Source organism: Budorcas taxicolor, chromosome 15 (assembly GCF_023091745.1).
Source record: "Budorcas taxicolor isolate Tak-1 chromosome 15, Takin1.1, whole genome shotgun sequence".
NCBI classification, from domain to species: domain Eukaryota; kingdom Metazoa; phylum Chordata; class Mammalia; order Artiodactyla; family Bovidae; genus Budorcas; species Budorcas taxicolor.
The window spans coordinates 49,689,431-49,707,491 of NC_068924.1; the positions used below are offsets into that span (position 1 = coordinate 49,689,431).

At 45.9% G+C, this 18,061-nt stretch overlaps 1 protein-coding gene across 1 annotated transcript in view; it reads right to left on the minus strand.

Annotated features, from left to right (window-relative positions):
• The window catches only part of XNDC1N (XRCC1 N-terminal domain containing 1, N-terminal like), a 37,151-nt gene that overhangs the window by 15,556 nt on the left and 3,534 nt on the right, over positions 1-18,061 (minus strand). The window contains exons 2-11 of the mRNA XM_052652814.1: positions 17,859-18,030; positions 15,620-15,761; positions 14,365-14,520; positions 12,681-12,859; positions 7,804-7,889; positions 7,401-7,573; positions 4,882-4,954; positions 3,520-3,647; positions 2,701-2,809; positions 1,736-1,781 (exon numbers count right to left, since the gene is read on the minus strand). Coding sequence (XP_052508774.1) covers positions 1,736-1,781; positions 2,701-2,809; positions 3,520-3,647; positions 4,882-4,954; positions 7,401-7,573; positions 7,804-7,889; positions 12,681-12,859; positions 14,365-14,520; positions 15,620-15,761; positions 17,859-17,903 — 1,137 coding nt within the window. The 5' untranslated portion in view covers positions 17,904-18,030. The remainder of the gene's footprint in view (positions 1-1,735; positions 1,782-2,700; positions 2,810-3,519; positions 3,648-4,881; positions 4,955-7,400; positions 7,574-7,803; positions 7,890-12,680; positions 12,860-14,364; positions 14,521-15,619; positions 15,762-17,858; positions 18,031-18,061) is intronic.

Genomic DNA, 18,061 nt, shown 5'->3' on the forward strand with positions numbered 1-18,061 from the left:
ACCCTCAGAAGTATGTAACTCATTCAATTCTTAAATAACCCTATAAGGCAGGAGCTATCACTTCACCCTGTCCCCAATTTAACAGAAGAGGAAACCAAGACTTGCCAAGCCACTGAGACAGGGTGGTCACCCAGGCAGTTTGGTTGAGAAGCTGGCGTTCCTAGCTATTCTTCCGTAGTACTTCTCAACTCAAATAAAAATTAGTAGTAGTAGGTAGCGTTTGGATTTCCGGAATCTCTACTTCAAAACCTCCCAAATGTGGTAGGTAGGTAAACACTTTCCCTCCTTTAAGAAGGAAAATAATGATGCTACCACTTTTATCTGTTTTACTCTGAAACTAAATTCTACATTAAATGATATATACTCTAGTATGTATAGTTTATATAATGTGATCATCTTGTATAATGACAATATGAAAGTCCTCCCCCGCCCAGTTATGTCTGTGTAGGGAATACACTTCATGTCCATATTTTCCAGGAACTAATCATTTTAGAAATACCCTTTCATACCGTAATAGCTTCTTGTATATTTTTGTTTAGCTGTTAGTCAACAATATCTCATTGACTGGTATGAAATGCTGATAATATTTAGAAAATTGGTCTTGGTTGAAAAATGCATTTTTTAAAGTTGAGTGGCTTAAAACCACACACATTTATTCTCTTACAGTTCATGCAGTCAGAACTAAATCATATCATGAGGCTAAAGTCAAGGTGCTAGCGGGGCAGGGTGGCTCTAGGGTAGAATCCTTTTCCAACGTAACTGCCTGGCAGCTACATTCCAGAGTCACATCCCTTGCATTCCTTAGTTTATGGCCACTTCCTTCAGCTTTAAAAGCCAGTGGCATACTCTCAATCTCCTGAAGATATAAAGATTAAAAACATGTTCTTAGTCACTATTTTATTGTGTGGATTCAGGTTAGGAAAGAGTTCTTCACTCTTTATCCAAGTTATTCATCCAGTTCTGACGGGGGCCGCCTCCCTCAGCACAACTCCCACCTCACAGGAAGCCATACACAGTGGGGCCGCTGTGGGCAGCCTGGAAAGGAGCAGATTGAGGCAGGACAGGGCTGCCCTGGGTGTGGGACTCCCAGGTGGGCACACAGATCTCTCCAGGACCTGCTCCCATCTTGTTGACATCCTCTTCCAGCTGCTCCTCCCTGGCAAAGTCCCAGAGCTTCTGAAGGACAGGTCCAGACACGTCCACACAGGAGGGTCTTCGAACTGGGTTTTTCCCAAGCCCCTGAGCACTGACCAGGCTTCGCGGCAGGATCCCACCAGGCTCTCCTCCACCAACTCACCAGCTCTGCCCTCTCCTGTTTTGGGCAGCACTCTCTCCAACCCCCTGGTGCTGCCTTGCCCCTCTTTCCCACCAGGCCCAGCCCTTCCTCACTGCTCTTCTTTCTGTGCCCGGGTTTGGGCCTCTGACTGCTCTCCTCCCACCCGCAGGGTGGTGTCCCCCACCTGCCTGGCAGCTACGTTGTCCCCGCCACTCCTCTGAGTCAATCTATTGTTTTAATCACAGCCAGAAACGGGACAAGGATAGGGGAAGGCAGGGAGCAGAGGCCTCTTACCGTGAGGGGGTCCATGGCTGCACCCACCTATGCTGGCGGGGACAGCAGGAGAGAACACCGGCTTCTCTGTCTGCTCCCCTAGCTGTGCCCAGCTTTCTCTTTCCTACCCCTTCCAAACCCTGCCCTCCCTCTACCAGGCCCAGCTGCTCCCCTTCTGCCCTGTACCCTGGAGACCAGGGGAACTGGTGTTAGTGCCACACAACGAAACCTTCTGGGAAAGGAGAGAGGACACAGATGCTCAAAAGGTAGGAATATATTTTAGAAAACCACAGGTGGAAGGGACCTTAGTGACCTTCTGGTCCAACAGCCCGTGTGCTGATGTGGCCTGGGATCCGCCCAGGGTTCCACAGCCAGCCACTCCTTAGTGTTTAGTCTGTCTGATTCCCATAAAACTCAAGAGGAGGATGGGATTTTTTTTTTTGTTACTCAGGGTTAACTCTGGACCCAAGATAAATAATTTGCTTAAAGACACATAGCAACACTATTACCTGATTATCCTAGGGAGGAAAGTCCCAAAGGATACTGAGAGTACAGTTCATGGGGCGCTGAAGGTCATGCTCATACTCAAAAATCACTCTCACTTTTCCCAGGACACCACAGGATCTTATCTGTAGGGTAGTGCTTTTTTTTTTCCACTGGGCCTCAATTTTCCTCTCAAGAAAATGGGCACGAGGATACACACCACTCACTGAGGGGAAGATGTTCTGGATTGTGTCCTGAAGCCCTTGAGAGCTCACCAATTCTATCCCAGAAGTCCCAAAGAAGAGACACATGGAGCTGTCCTTGGGAGACAGGGTGCCATGGCGACAGAAGCCTTGACAACCGGGAGTGAGGAGCAGGCTGGGCCCGGAGGTGCCCTCAGGCAGAGAGTCCTAAGGGAACGAGAGGGCGGGGGGACAGGGGGCGGCCTGGCCTCGTCAGCCCCTCCCAGCTGCCAAGAGAGCCCCTCGTCCGTTTCTGTCACAGAGGGCAGAGGGGGGCCAAGGCCGCAGGACTTCATGGCTCAGGCCTGAAGGACCTCCCCGCACGTGCTGGCATGTTCTTCTATTTCTCCTGCTAAGAACGGCAACTCGCAGATAGGACACTGGACCCAGGAAATGGGCGGCGAGTTCTCCGGGGAGGAAACCCACAGTACGTGCGGAGATGAAGATGGTGATGAGGTGGGAGAGGCTGGGGGAGGCGGGGAGGCCCCTCCACAAGTGGCAGCGTGCTGGGGAAGCATGTCAATGCTGAAGGAGCCTGAGGGGGAGAGGAAAGAAGGCGGTAAGAACCCTGGGCCCACTCCTTGGCGGGAGGTCACCCCACGCAGCCTGAAGGGAACATCTGCTGGCAAAATGCAGCTGTTTTCACAAGAAAATTTTACTAGGGTTGAATATTTGACACCTGATGACATCCAGTCACAAACATTTTTTGAGTACGTCCTATGTGCCTGACACTGTGCGAGGTGCTGAGGGATGTAAGCCCAGGCTTGTCCTCATGGACTATGGCGTCTAGAGGTAAAGATAACTTGTGACCACAAATAACTGTCACAAAGCACAGGGTGAGAAGTGCTAAGCCCAGGAGAATCAGAGAACGTGGCAGGAGCTCAGTGGGAGAGAGTATCTGAGGTCAGAAAAGACCTGGCAAATAAGAACCACCCGAACAGAGACTTAAGGGGAAGCAGAATTTGGTCACGGAGGCAGAAGTTTTGAACGAATTTCTAGGTCCTCGCTGATAGCGTTGTAGTTTGCTTTGTTTCACGTTTCTCCAGAGGACAGAGCCGAGGTCCCTTCCTCAGCTTGGTGAACACAACGTGAGGAGGAGCTCAATACAGACTTGTACGGAACTGCAGATGACAGAGGCCAGAGGCCCAAATTCACCTGGTTCCTGGCAGCTCTCCCAGATCTCCTATTCCTCCCTCAAGGGACGCCCAGTACTCCCTCAACCACCCCTGTGCCCGAGCAGCTCACCTGCACAAATGGGGCACCACCCACTCTCCTGGGCTCTGCTGCTTCGGGCCTGGGGCCGCAGGTGTTCTCTCTGGCCTGCCTTTGCTGGCCTCCGCTGGTTTGGCCGAGAGTTTGAGTTGGATACAGGCCTGTGAGAAAGAATGGTTAAAGACCAGCTGTTAGCAAGAGGCCCTCAGGGCTGAAGGAGCCTCAAACCAGGGTGAAAGGGTGCAGACGTGCTGCTGTGGAGCCAGAAGCCCTGGGCTGGGGTCCTGGTTTGCTCACTTGACGTATCAGACTTGAGGGAAGTCATTTAATCTTTGAATATCTGAGAACAGAGCTTCTATCACTGCCTTCCGGTTTATTACTTTTTTACAGACATAATACACATGTCATAAAATTCACCCTTTTAGAATATATTATTCAGCAGTTTTAGGATATTCATGAGGTCATGTAACCATTACAGCTTACTCCAGAATATTTTTATCACCCCCAAAGAGAAACCCTGAGCCCATTTGTAGTCACTCCCTACTCCTCTATTCCCACACACTCTGACATACTTTTTGTCCATTTAAAAAATGAGGTTATCTTTTGTTACTGAATTGTAAGTGTTCCTTACAACTTTTGAACTGTGGTGTTGGAGAAGACTTTTAAGAATCCCTTGGACTGCAAGGAGATCAAACCAGTCAATCCTAAAGGAAATCACTCCTGAATATTCACTGGGAGGGTTGATGCTGAAGCTGAAACTCCAATACTCTGGTCACCTGTTGTGAAGAATTGACTCACTGGAAAAGACCCTGATGCTGGGAAACATTGAAGGCAGGAGGAGAGGGGGATGACAGAGGATGAGATGGTTGGATGGCATCACCGACTCAATGGACATGAGGTTGAGCAAGCTCTGGGAGCTGGTGATGGACAGGGAAGCCTGGCGTGCTGCAGTCCATGGGGTCACAAAGAGTCAGACACAACTGAACCACTGAACTTAACTCAACTGAAGGCTTCCTTTATTTCTAGATACGAACCCCTTATTGAATACATGATATGCAAATTAACTGCCTTTTTCTGAGGGCTGTCTTTTAATTTTCTTGACGGTGTCCTTTGAAGCAGAAAACAAGTTAAATTTTAAAGAAGCCCATGAGATATAGCGCACTTGTCTTCATTTCTGGTTCGCTTCCAGGGCCACCTCCTTGCCCAGCTCCATGCCTGACACCATGCAGACAAGGACATCTTTTCTCTTGCTACCTTGCAAGTCCAGACCATGAGAGCAAGACCAGATACCAGGGTGCTGTCTAGCATAACTGAAACATGAGTGGGGGGTAGGCAGGTGCTGAAGGACAGGAGGTTTGGGGAGGTGATTTGGGGCTTTCAGGTTGACCTACTTACCTGCGGGCTCCCACTTTCCTCCTCTTCGTCCTGCCCACGTCCTTCTCTGCGTTCTGCTCCTCTGATCTGGGCTCTGTGTTAGAAACACTCATTAAATCTATCTCATTAATAAAAGGCCCTTCACATACAAAATTCCTTATTTTGAGAATATTCTATCCCCCTTCCCTGGTCAATTCCTTCTTGCTCTTCAAGTCTTAGATGAAATGCTAATTTCTGTGAGGCAGGATTCTCTCATCTAAGTCTGGTCATCCTATTATGCTTTGCCTTTGAAGTACTTATCACAATTTTAAGTTTTAGATTTCCTTGTGTGACATGGATGCGTATCTCTCCATCAGGGTAGAAGCACTGCTATTTTATTTATTGTGGTGTCCCTGGCGCCTAGCCCAGAGCCTTGCACATACAGATGTGCAAGTAACATCTGTCAAATGAACAGTAACAAAAGCTACCAACAACGATCTGTCTAGTTATTCAGAACTTACGGAGCACTACATACAGCATTTACTATATATAATATTTTAAAATTTTTATTTATTTTTATTTCTGGGTGTGCTGGGTCTTTGTTGCCTCATGTGCTCCTTTCCTAATTGTGGTGAGTGAGGTCTATTTGTCATTGTGACGCGAGGGCTTCTCATAGCGGTCACTCCTCTTGTTGCAGAGCACAACTCCAGGCATGCGGGCTCAGTAGTTGTGATGCATGGGCTTAGTTGCCTTGCTGCATGTGGAATCTTCCCTGACCAGGGATCAAACCGGTGTCCCCTGCATTGGCAGGTGGATTCTTAACCACTGGACCACCAGGGAAGTCCAGCATTTACTATATTTTAAGTGTTTTCATAGCTCTAACACCCAGTCTGTAGGGTGCCCCCCAAAGATGAGCTCCTTCCCCGTTCTCCCGATTTTAAAATGATAACATACATCCTTCCTCATGTGGTAGGCAGTTTCTGGAACGACTCCCACTGGTTCCTGCTTCCTGATATACATGTCTCCCCTTCAGTGTGGGAAGGACTTAGGAACTTGCTTCTAATGAATAGAATATGGTTAGGAATTCCCTGGTGGTCCAGTGGCTGAGACGCCACACTCCCAATGCAGGGAGCCTAGGTTTGATCCCTGGTTAGCGAACTAGATCCCACATGCTGCAGCTGAGAGTTCACGTGCTGCAACTAAAGAGCCTGTTCCAGTTTGTTGGGGGATCAAAGATCCCACGTGCTGCAACTAAGACTCTGTGAAGCCAAAAAACAAAAAGCGTCTAGTGCAGATGTTTCTTTAAAAAAAAAAAAGAATATGGCAAAAGTGATGGGATGGCACTTCTGTGATGAGGTTACCAGACACTGACTCCTTTCTTGCCCTGTGTCTCTTGCCCTCTGGGTGGCTCACCCTAAGGGAGTAAGCTGCCACAATGTGAAATGCTCTGTGGACAGGCTCTCATGGCAGAACTGAGGGGAGCCTCAATCCAACAGCTCTCGAGGAGCTGAATCCTACCACAATTATGTGGAGGGGTGAGGGTGCAGATCCTTTCCAGCTGAGCCTTGAAACGACGGCAGCCTGTGACGGATCCAGAGCCTGAGACCTAGTTAAGCCACACCTGGATTCCTACCCATGAGAAATCGTCAGACAGTAAATACTGTTTCCAGCCACTAAACTTTGGGGTAATTTATTATACAGCTGATAACCAGTGTACCCTGTTTCTGCTGCTGGACTCACTCTCTGCGATGGCCCACACTCGGTCTGTGGAGTGTGTTTCTCTCTAAATAAATCCACTTCTTACCTATCAAAAAAAAATGTACCCTATTTCTGCAATGAAATAATATACTCCTGATTTCACTAATTCGTTCAGTTCTTTGAAATGACAAACCATTCCTTTAAAAAAATTTTTCCTAATGAGGCAACGAGTGGAATCAAGGGTTTACAATGAGAATGCTACTTGTCTCTGCTCTCTGGCTGTTTAGAATAGTGAGAAGGACAAGAACTCTGGGGTCCAAATCCTGGCTCTGCCACTTATTAGCTGTGTAACTTAGAATATGTAGCCTCAGATTCTTTAGTAAAATGAGTTTGTGGTGAATATTAGCTAGTAAAAGTGTCTAGCAGTATCTGGTGCAAAATAGGAACTCCAAAATGTTTAATCCTTTCTCTCTCTGTGGTGAAACCACATTACTCCCCTACTTCGTGTCTCTAAGAAGCTCCCATATACTGCCACCTCGACTTAATTGTCCTCCCTTGCTCACTCACAGAACATTAAAACTGCAAGAGACCTAAATACTATTTGGTTTAATTCCTTCACTTTGAAGGGAAAAGATTTGAAGCCCAAAGAGATAAGGACTTTCGGTTCCTGGGCCAGAGCTCTTTCAATTATATACACTATTTGATTTTTCTTCTGGGAACAGGACACTGACCACCATCTTTTCTTCCATTTGAAGTCCTGATTGTGAGCCATCCTTGTGTAGCAACGATGCATTCAGGGAGGAAGGAGGGTGTTGGAAGTAAGTAAGGAAGTAAGGAGCCGAAGGTAGGTCATGGGGCCTCACCTGTGCTGTGCTGATGAGTGGGACCTGGCTCTGCATGGTTGGTTTCAGGGTTTGCCATACGGGCTGGAGGTGCCCTGTGGGCAGCTGAAAGCACCATGCAGGCTGAACGCCCCAGAGTCCCCGGCTGCAGTTGGTTTAGGATATTCCTGAGCTCTGAGATTTCCTTGGTGGTCCTGTGGGGAAACAGGGAGCACTTGGTTTCATTCAGAACAGAAATTGCATTTTGCTCACCCAGGTCAGCAGCATCTAACCAAGAAAGCCAGGTATGGTATGTATGGGGTGAGGCCTAGAGTGTGCTGAGAGAACCCAGACAGGTCCTGTGTGTCTGTGAGTGATCTGGTAGTCTCCTCTAGGAGAAAGAACTGAGAAGTGGTCAAGAGACCTCACTCTGGCAGTTACGTACGTTTGGGGATCTGGGAAGAATGTCCTCCGGATGGAAGGATTAGCCAGCCAGGGGCTGGGACCAGACTCCTGAGCATCAGAAGAGCCCTGAGGAGAAGAAAATGGAGAAATATGAAGTACATATATTCACCACCAGGGGGCACTGTCACATAATGCCAGGGACACTACCAAACTCAGGGCTTCAGTGAGGGAGTGTATTTGCTATAGCTTGTACATGGCACTTTGGCTTGTCTCTATACGCACTTTTCCAGGTCTAAGATGTGAGATTTGGTGATTTTGTGTAGTTAGATCCCCAGTATTAAGGATTTTGTTATGATCCTGAAAGACCCCAAGATAAAAGAACACAAACTATTGGGAAAACCAGGTCTATGGGACTTATATTATATGCAAATTTGTATACATGTATATACATACATGGGCTTCCCTGGAAGCTCAGCTGGTAAAGAATCTGCCTGCAATGCAGGAGACCTGGGTTCAATCCCTGGGTTGGAAAGATCCCCTGGAGGAGGACATGGTAACCCACTCTAGTATTCTTGCCTGGAGAACTGCCATGGACAGAGGAGCCTGGGGGGCTACAGTCCATAGGACTGCAAAGAGCACGACACGACTGAAGCAACTTAGCACGCACACACGCATATACATAAGTATACAACTCAGTGGACATGAGTTTGAGCAAACTCCAGGAGCTGATGAAGGACAGTGAGGCCTGGCATGCTACAGTTCATGGGGTTGCAAAGAGTCAGACACAACTTAGTGACTGAACAAAAAACACATATTTTAAAAAATTTCTACATATATGAATAGAACACATATAAAATTGATTCACGTAGGTACAAAACTCAAATCACTCATCTCTATATACCCATGTGAGAGAAACAAATTATACATACATAGGTATTTCTTTAAATTTAAAAATAGTTCTATTTTGAACTATTTGGGGATATTTCAGTCATTTTTCTCTTTAAAATGTTTAAATTCCAGTAGGATTTATTTTGTGAACAACTTTGCTCACTTGCAACTAAAAACCTACCAGTTTTAGCTACCACCTCTAGCTATCTATAAAAAGATGTATATATAGATATCCCATGTCTCTTTCTAGCATCAGACACTATAACTATCAACAGGTATAGTATAAACCTTTTGGCTTCTAAATTCAGAAATGTCTATAAGCAATAATCAAGTACTGGATAATTTCTACATAGATTTTATTCATGTGGTATGCTACAGATTCTTAATTTATCAAAATTCAATTTATCTGTGTCAATTCATCTGTGGCTTTTTCCTTTTTATCTTTTTTCAAATTTCCTTTTTTCTCTTAAAAAAAATCCTTTAATTTTAAGCTCTCCTTCTTCTAGCATAGATTATTTTATTTATTATTATTTTTGGCCTCACTGCATAGCATGTGGAATCTTAGTTCTCCAACCAGGGACTGAAATGGACCCTTGGCAGTGAAAGCTCCACATTCTAACCACTAGACTGCTGGGGAATTCCCTCACAAATTCTTTTAAAGGTAAAATGTCTTTCTTTCTTGTAGGGAATTATACATATATATGTCTTTCTTGTAAAGTATGACTTTGACCTCATTCTACAAGTTTGAGAAGTAGCATTTTTATTCACATTCACAATTTTCTAATATACCATTACAATCTCATCTTGGACTTAACATTAATTTTTAAATATTTAATTTTCCAGGTTTTTTTTCTTTTCTTTTTTATCTTGTCTCATAAATTTCAGAATGAATACTAATAGAAAGGGTTACTAGAAGGGTATGTAGAGATGGTTTTCTAATTTTAACTATATAAATGAGACTAAGTATCAGGAATTGAAGGCTTTCCAGGTGGAGGTAGTGGTAAAGCACCCACCTGGCCAAGGCAGGAGACATAAAGAGACGTGGGTTCGATCCCTGGGTCGGAAAGATCCCCTGGAGGAGGGCATGGCAACCCTCTCCAGTATTCTTGCCTGACGAATCCCATGGACAGAGAAGCCTGGCAGGCTACAGTCTACAGAGTTGCAGAGAGTTGGACAGGACTGCACTGACTGAGCACGCATGCGTGTTATCAGAAACCAAGCTTCGAAGCACAGGCTAAGTGGAGTCTAGTGGCCTGGGTTCCAATCCAGTCCAGGACTTGTTTGGCAGTGACCTGGGACACCCATTACATTTCTCTGAGCTTCGAAGCACAGGCTAAGTGGAGTCTAGTGGCCTGGGTTCCAATCCAGTCCAGGACTTGTTTGGCAGTGACCTGGGATACCCATTACATTTCTCCGAGCTTCGAAGCACAGGCTAAGTGGAGTCTAGTGGCCTGGGTTCCAATCCAGTCCAGGACTTGTTTGGCAGTGACCTGAGACACCCATTACATTTCTCTGTGCTTCTGTTTCCTAACTGGAAAATCAATGATCATGAAAGACCTTACCTCACAGGGTAATAAGCCTTTATATAGTGCTTTCACAATAATATACCATTAGAATGACATATTAGAAAAAAGTCTGTGGCATTTGAGACATCTTAAATTATAAAACTGAGTGCCATCCATTTGTTTCCATGTATGAGCCCTCTCTTTTAGAAATATTTCCGGATCTCCTCTCCCTGTGGTATCAGAGAGGGCCTGCAATGTGTGTCATCTGCTCTTGCTGTTCAATGTCTGACATCAGTCCGAGTTGCTGACTGCCTCCTGCTTGATCCCACCATGGCCCTAAAGGTGCAGAGTAATTTAGATATCTGGCCAGAATGGAAAAGACTCTAGGAAGCATTTATTTAGCCTATCATTAAGGACACCAAATGTCCTAGTTCACCCGGGACACCCTGCTTTATGTCTGTCGTCTTAAGTATAATTACTAATAGCATTCTTTTTGGCTCTTGAAGTATCTCAGATTGGATGATAAATTTTATGGTGACCCTACCTACCACTCCCCTCTGAAAGGTTATTATATAATCAATATTTATACTAGAAAGTCTGCTTTGCTCTAGGCACCGTCCTAGCTGCCAGGAATGCCTGGTGGAACAAGACAAACAGGTCCCAATCTCCCAGAGCTCCCACTTTATTGACTAGCCAGGCCACAGAGTTCCGGAACCCACAGGGACACTGCTGGCACCTGGCAGAGCACAGAGAACTGCTTCCATTGATCCTCCTGCATTTTCAGCCCTTCCCACAGGGGAAGAGTAAAGCTCAGGCTTTACCTTGCCTCAGCACTCTGGGCCTCTCCCAAGGCTGTGTGACAAAAGCCTCTCTCCCACTCTGTCCGCTCCAACTCCATCTTCTCTTCCCAAAGAGTGGTCTCTTGTTTGTTTTTTTCCAGTAACCTCAACGGGAGTGATACCTGTGAGGTTCACTCCTGGGAATCAAAATTCTAAAAAATGTACTGTGTGCACAGGAAGCACTGTGATGTAATGGCAGGAGACCTGGCTTCCTTCCGGTCCCTACTCTGCTCTGTATGAATTAAAATACATACATTTCCCTATCTGAGATATAAAATGATGGGGTTGTGGCTTGATGATCTCTAAGTATTTTTTTTATCTCTACAATTCTCTGGGCTCTAGCCTTGTGTGATTACATCTTCATATTTGTGAGTGAATTATGGTGGAGGGTATTGGCTTGGAAAGATAAATGGAGACATGAGTGGTAAGAAACCAGGAGGAGTCAGATCAGCCTTAGAAGAAATAGATAACTAGAAAACTTTTCCCAGTAGTCATGTATGGATGTGAGAATTGGACCATTAAGAAGGCTGAGTGCCAAAGAATTGATGCTTTTGAATTGCGGTGTTGGAGAAGACTCTTGAGAATCCCTTGGACTGCAAGGAGATCCAACCAGTCAATTCTAAAGGAAATCGACACTGAATATTCATTGGAGGAGTGATGCTGAAGCTCCAATACTTTGGCCACCTGATGCTAAGAGCTGACTCACTGGAAAAGACCCTGATGCTGGGAAAGATTGAGGGCAGGAGGGAAAAGGAAATGACAGAGGATGAGATGGTTGGATGGCATCACCAACGGAATGGGACATGAGTGTGAGCAAGCTCTAGAAGATAGTGAAGGACAAGGAAGCCTGGTGTGTTGTGGTCCTTGGGGTCACAAGGAGTCAGACATGACTCAGTGACTGAATAACAACAGAACGAATGGTCCAACAGCTTTGTGCACACTGTACCGAAGGCTCACTTGCTTGGCTCATGTGTGTGTGAGACTGAAGGAAAGGTGTTCATGCCTATTTGTGAGAAAGGGCCACAAGCCCCTTTATGTTAGCATTTGGTTTCTTAAATAATTATTTCTTATTTATTTGGCTGTGCTGAGTCTTCATTGCTATGAGCGTTTTTCTCTAGCTGCAGAGAGCAGGGGCTACTCTTGAGCTGCAGTGTGCGGGCTTCTCATTGCAGTGGCTTCTCTGGCTGTGGAGCATGGGCTCTAGGGTGTGTGGGCTTCAGCAGTCACGACATGCAGGCTCAGTAGGTGCACCTTCCAAGCTCTAGAGGCTCAGCAGTTGTTGTGCATGGGCTTAGTTGCCCTGTGGGCATGTGGAAATCTTCCCAGACCAGTGATCAGACCTGTGTCTTCTGCACTGGCAGGTGGATTCTTTACCAGTGAGCCACTGGGATGCCCTGTTTGTTTTTCTTAATTAATTAATTTCTTTTCTTTTTGGCTGTGCTGGGTCTTCATTGCAGTGCACAGGCTTAGTTGCTCTGTAGCATGTAGGATCTTAGTTCTCCATGAGGGATCAAACCGGCATGCCCTGCACTGGAAGGCAGATTCTTAACCACTGGACCATCAGGGAAGATCGTATATTCATACTTGAATGTATATGTGTGTATGTATCCATCCCTCAATCAGCACCAGCTTCCTAACTAGAAACAGAAAAGGCTGGGACCTGCTAAGTCCCCCATGGTACATACCTGGCTCAGCCCCGAGCTCACAGGGACAGAGGGACCCTCCGCAGGGTTGTCTAAGGAGTCCAGAGAGGAACACACCCGCAGGAAGGCCAGGCCAAAGGGCTGATGACGTGTGAAGGGTTGGGAGCAGCTCAGGCGAAGTCGATCCCATGACTCACCAGAGGCTGGGGCCAGGAAATCAGCTTAAGGAGAAAACAAGAAGGAAATGAGGGAGAAATGAAATGCATGAATGGTTGGGTGAAAGGGAGAGAAGGTCAGTACTGCGGAGAGGAAAGAAAGGACTGGGACTACAGAGTGAATTCCACCCTAAGGGAGATTGGAGGCCTTTCCTCCCCCAGGCTCGGGTGCTCAGGGTCGGGCAGCACCACGCAGGCCAGTCAGGGCCCTCTCAGACCCAGCGCCTTGCCTTCCCACCGTCGCTCCTCTGTCCCGGTGCCACGCTGTTCCCAGCGCGACTATATCCTCGGTCCATACCTTTCCACAGACCTTATCGCTATCTCGTTTTAACAGGGGGTATCTGGAGGGTTGGAGTCTGGGGTGACCACTTGCCCAGTGGATCAGCTGAGCTACATCCACCCTTCCTGGACCATGAGACCTCAGTCTCCCGCAAGGCACTACCTGCTCTAAATACTTGCTCACTGGCTCACAGACCAGTACTCCCAACCCTTCTCATCTTCCATTCCCAGATCTAAGAGTACCTCATCTCGTATCCCACCTTGTATCCCAGGTCACTTCTCCTTCACAACGTTACAAATGCCTCCAGTTCAGACACAGACGAATGAGTCCTTCCTAGACTGCAAGTCTCTGGAGGCTAGGAATCAGACCATGCATTTCTGTGCAGTACCCAGTGAACACAGAGATGTGCAGTGACAAGGACTCGGGAAACACTGCACACGACAGGACCACAACCACCACACAGCCTTCCTGCACTTACAGGAGTATTTTTCCTACACTCACTCACGTGTATTTGTTGTTGTCGTTTGGTCACTAAGTTGTATCCGACTCTTTGGTGACCCCATGGACTATAGCCTGCCAGGCTCCTCTGTCCATGGGGCTTCCAAGGCAAGAAGAATACTAGAGTGGGTTGCCATTTCCTCCTCCAGGGGAATCTTCCCAACCCAGGGATCCAACCTGCATCTCCTGCTTGGCAGGCGGATTCTTTACCATTGAGCCACTGGGGAAGCCCTATACACATTTATACAAACACGCTAATCACAAATGTGGGTTCTATATCTGGCTTCACTGAATCACATGTTATGTGTAAATATAAATCAGAGTTCATAAGTATCTTTATCAGGTATCAGGTATGATAGAGGTATCAGTCCCTCCATCAGGTATTGTCATCACAGAGAATACACACACAAGCACACCACGCAGTGGTTCACTCATTACCCTATCCCCCACAGATGTAAGTGAGCCCCTGCTTAAGCTCCCTCCCACAGTACACACCTTCCAGCTGATACAGCCCTCTAGAGTCCAGCATCTCTCTTTTTCATTACCACTGTCTCTCTCAGTCTCTCATTTCTGCTTTTGCCCTCCTCGCCATCTTTTTTTTTTTTTTAATATTTATTTATTTGGCCCACAGAATCTTTTAGTTACAACATGGATCTAGTTCCCTGACTAGGGAATCGAACCTAGGCTTCCTGCATTGGGAGCACCAGACCACCAGGAAACTCCCTCTCCTTACCATCTTTAAACATGCGGACCCCTGAGCGGTTTCTCCCCTGCTTTGAATCAGCCAGGGACATCAGCATGGTTGCAGGGAGCAGGGTGACGAAAGGTCTGTCCAGGGACCAGGAGGAACGACCCACGTCAATTTGCAGGAAAGCACAACCACAGTTACCTGGGGACAGAAGGTTGCGACAAAGTGAAGGTGGGATGACGGGCTCCCCTGACTGCCCACAAGGGGATCGGTGGGCAGAGGACATTCCTCCATTCTAGAGCTCAGGGGAGGCCCAGAGAGGTCGAGCAACACAGTGAGCCAGTAACTGAAGTGGGACAGGACCTCAGCCCGCTAAATGAAGGCTCACCATGTTCCTCCCAGCCAGAAACTTTCCCCTGACCCAAGAGACTCACAGTTTCCCTGTGCTCTGGCTCTGGGGGGCAGTGCTAAACTCTGTCTCTCTCTGAAACCCTTGCTAGGGAGACTGACGTCTCTCTGTCCCGACAGAGCTGAGACAGACGCTCTTTGTCAATTCTCTATTTCTAGAGAATTCTAAGACCAGCCTTCTCAACCCAAAACTCCTGTGGAGCCTTCCTGCATGAACCTGCACACTTCATCTCCAAGGATCCTCCTGACATGATATTTATTTTTAATTGTATTTTTAATTTTCCGTTTTTAATTTTCTGACGGCACTGCACAGCACATGAGATTTTAGTTCCCCTACCAGGGATAAAAACCCACGCCTCCTGCAGTGGAAGTGCGAGGCGCAGAGTCTTAACCACTGGACCGTCAGGGAAGTTCCCATATATATATATACACACACATTTTTTTAAATTTTAAATTAAATTTTACCTTTTTCCTGGCTGTGCTGTGCGGCTTGTAGGATCTTAGTTCCCCGACCAGGGATCAAAGCTCTTTGTGGTGGAAGTACAGCCTTCACCACTGGACCACCACTATATACCACTAATATTTAGAGGCATATACAAAGTTCTATCTGTTGGCACTTAGGTTTGTTAATGTCCTAAGGCTTCACCGAGACCGCTTAGATCAAAGCAAGCCAGGTATGCTGTGTAACTAAGGGAATGGCATCCATAGGGTTCAGCAATATCAAATGCCTGCCCCAGGGGCAAGGGCCACATATCCCCCTCACACCAGGCAGGGCTTGCTCCAGGAAGGCTGTTCAGCGAGACTGCATTCGAACACACTGCTGCAGCCCTGGGAGGGAATGGTTCTCCTGTGCTCCCCACAGTGGTTCCCAGGCCTTGGAGAACTCACTCACCCACATCAATGTAGCCAATGGGCACTGCCCTCTCCAGCTGCAGCTCCACTTTCAGCTGCCCACTCTTGTCCTGAGGACAGCTGAGCCACGGTCCCCTCTGATTGTCTGGGTTCAGCAAATTCTCCACTGGATATCTGGGATCCTAAGTCAGAGAGAGGAGGAGAAAATAAGGAACCTTGTCAAGGGAAAAAAGGATGTCCATGAATGAGGGATCTCTATACTCTTAAACCTTTCCAGAATCCTAATGGAAGAGGCTTTAGACAGGAGTCCATCTCTCAAGTACCAAGGGATTTATAGACATCGCTTATCTCTTCCTTGGTTTCCACTACTTCATTTAATTCTCCTCATAACAACTTTAGGTGATTACTATTATTGCTTCTTAGTTAAAAGATGAACAAATGGACGCTTAAGTTCAGAAACTTATCCAAGGCCACAAGACCAAATAACCAACCAAAGTTGGAACTCCTAGGTGTCTGAATTCAGAATTCTTAATCACCACATAATACTACAGTCTTTCCTAGGCATCCACAGGGGATTGGTTCCAGAACTCCCCTGTATATAAAAATTGGTGGATGCTCAAGTCTCTTATATAAAATGGATATGTATGTATATCTTTCCGTGTACTTTACTCATCTCTAGATTACTTATAATACGTAATACAATGTAAATGCTATGTAAATAGTTATAAATACAATATAAACACTATGTAAATAGTTGCCAATATGTGGTAAATTCATGTTTTGCTTTCTGGAACTTTCTGGAATATTTTTTCCCCTGCATATTTTTGATCTGTGGTTGACTGAATCTGGGGATGTGGAACCCATCCATATGGAGGGAAGACTGTTTCATTTCATTTATAAGGTGCTTTCACAGACATGTATCTTCAAAGTAACCCTATGAGATAAGAAACACAAAGATTTTTACTCTAAGTTTACAACTGATGGTTAGAGATAAAGTAATTTGTTCAAAGACAACAATGTTAAAACTGAGATTAAAAATTTCAGTTCTGACCCAAGTCAGGTGTTTTTTGGTGGAAAGGCCTTGAGAAAACTACTTTTTCTCCCTGGGTCTAAATTTCTTCCTAAGTTAAGGAGGGGGAGACTAGACTCATGGTTTTCAATCTTATTTTTTTGTTTTAGCAATAAAACCCTTCCTTTTAACTGAAATTTTACACTAAAGATTATTTATTTTTTCAATAATAAATATTTTCAAAAATATTTTGATACTAATTATCAATATTACTTATCATTATCAAATAATTTAAAAAATTTTCAAAAATAAAGGTAAAGCTATGGTTAAAGCACTGGTTGAGGAGCCCGGAGACATACTTGTGGCTCTTCCCTTCAACTTCCAGAAGGGGGTTTCTAGGAGTACAGCTTGAAAATCACAATATTAGAAGAGAGCTAATGTCCTCTAGCATTTCATAAGGCTGAGTCCATGAAGAAAACCATTTAGGCTGACCATGTAGGTAAGAAAGATAACGGTAATTTTTCTTTTATTTCATCTTGAAGTTGACATAGTAGTTCTTAAAGATTCTCTAAGGGGCTTTCTGAAATGTGGGGATATTTTTGACTGTCATAGTGACTAGGAAGCATTGTTGTCACTAGGGTCTGGAGGCCATGAATACTAAACATCTTACAAGGCATAGGATATTGCTATAAAAACGAAGACTTCTCCTATGCAAAACACCAATGGCACCCCTTGAGAAAGACTGGAGTAACATAAAGGGAAGCATGGGGAGGAGCGGGAAGTGGATAGAGAGATGACAGCAGAGGACAGGGCCCAGCATCTAGCACTAACTGGGATAATTGCGATTTCCTGGAAGTGGATTCATAGGAGGGATGCTGAGATCCCCTTTGATGGCAGTGGTGTTATCCTTACAGGTAAGGGATGACCTTGAGTGCCTTAGCCTGATCTCAACAACAGTGTGACTAAATTGCCCTTCTGGGGACCCTGGTATAGGCTCTGGGCCTATAGCTTTGCCAGCTGCCTCCAGAGAAGGGTGGAATCCTGAGGTTGCTTCCTTCTTTACCTTTGAGGCCTGCTTTTATATATCCTGCATTGCTCTGAGAGCAACCTGAAGGCAAGTGCTGCATTTCCTGCCTTTGACTCTGAACTCCTAAAGAAGGGACAAAGGCTCTTCTGTTGAATTGGGAGTTTCCTGAAATGGAGCTAAATCTCCTTTTTTTCTTTCACTGTTTTCACACCAAGAAAAAACCATGCCTGCTAATTAACATACCTGAGAGGAAAATGACACCACGTGGCTAATCCTCACTGGAGCCATGGTGGGCCCAGCAGCTGTCCTAAGCACAAGGCAAAATGCTTTCTCCTGAGATTTCTTCTGTTACCGCTTTGGTGCCTATATTTTGGTCCCATCAGCTTCCAGAAGAGAAGGAATCATCATGTTACTTCTGAAGAAGAGAACAAACGGAAAATAAACAA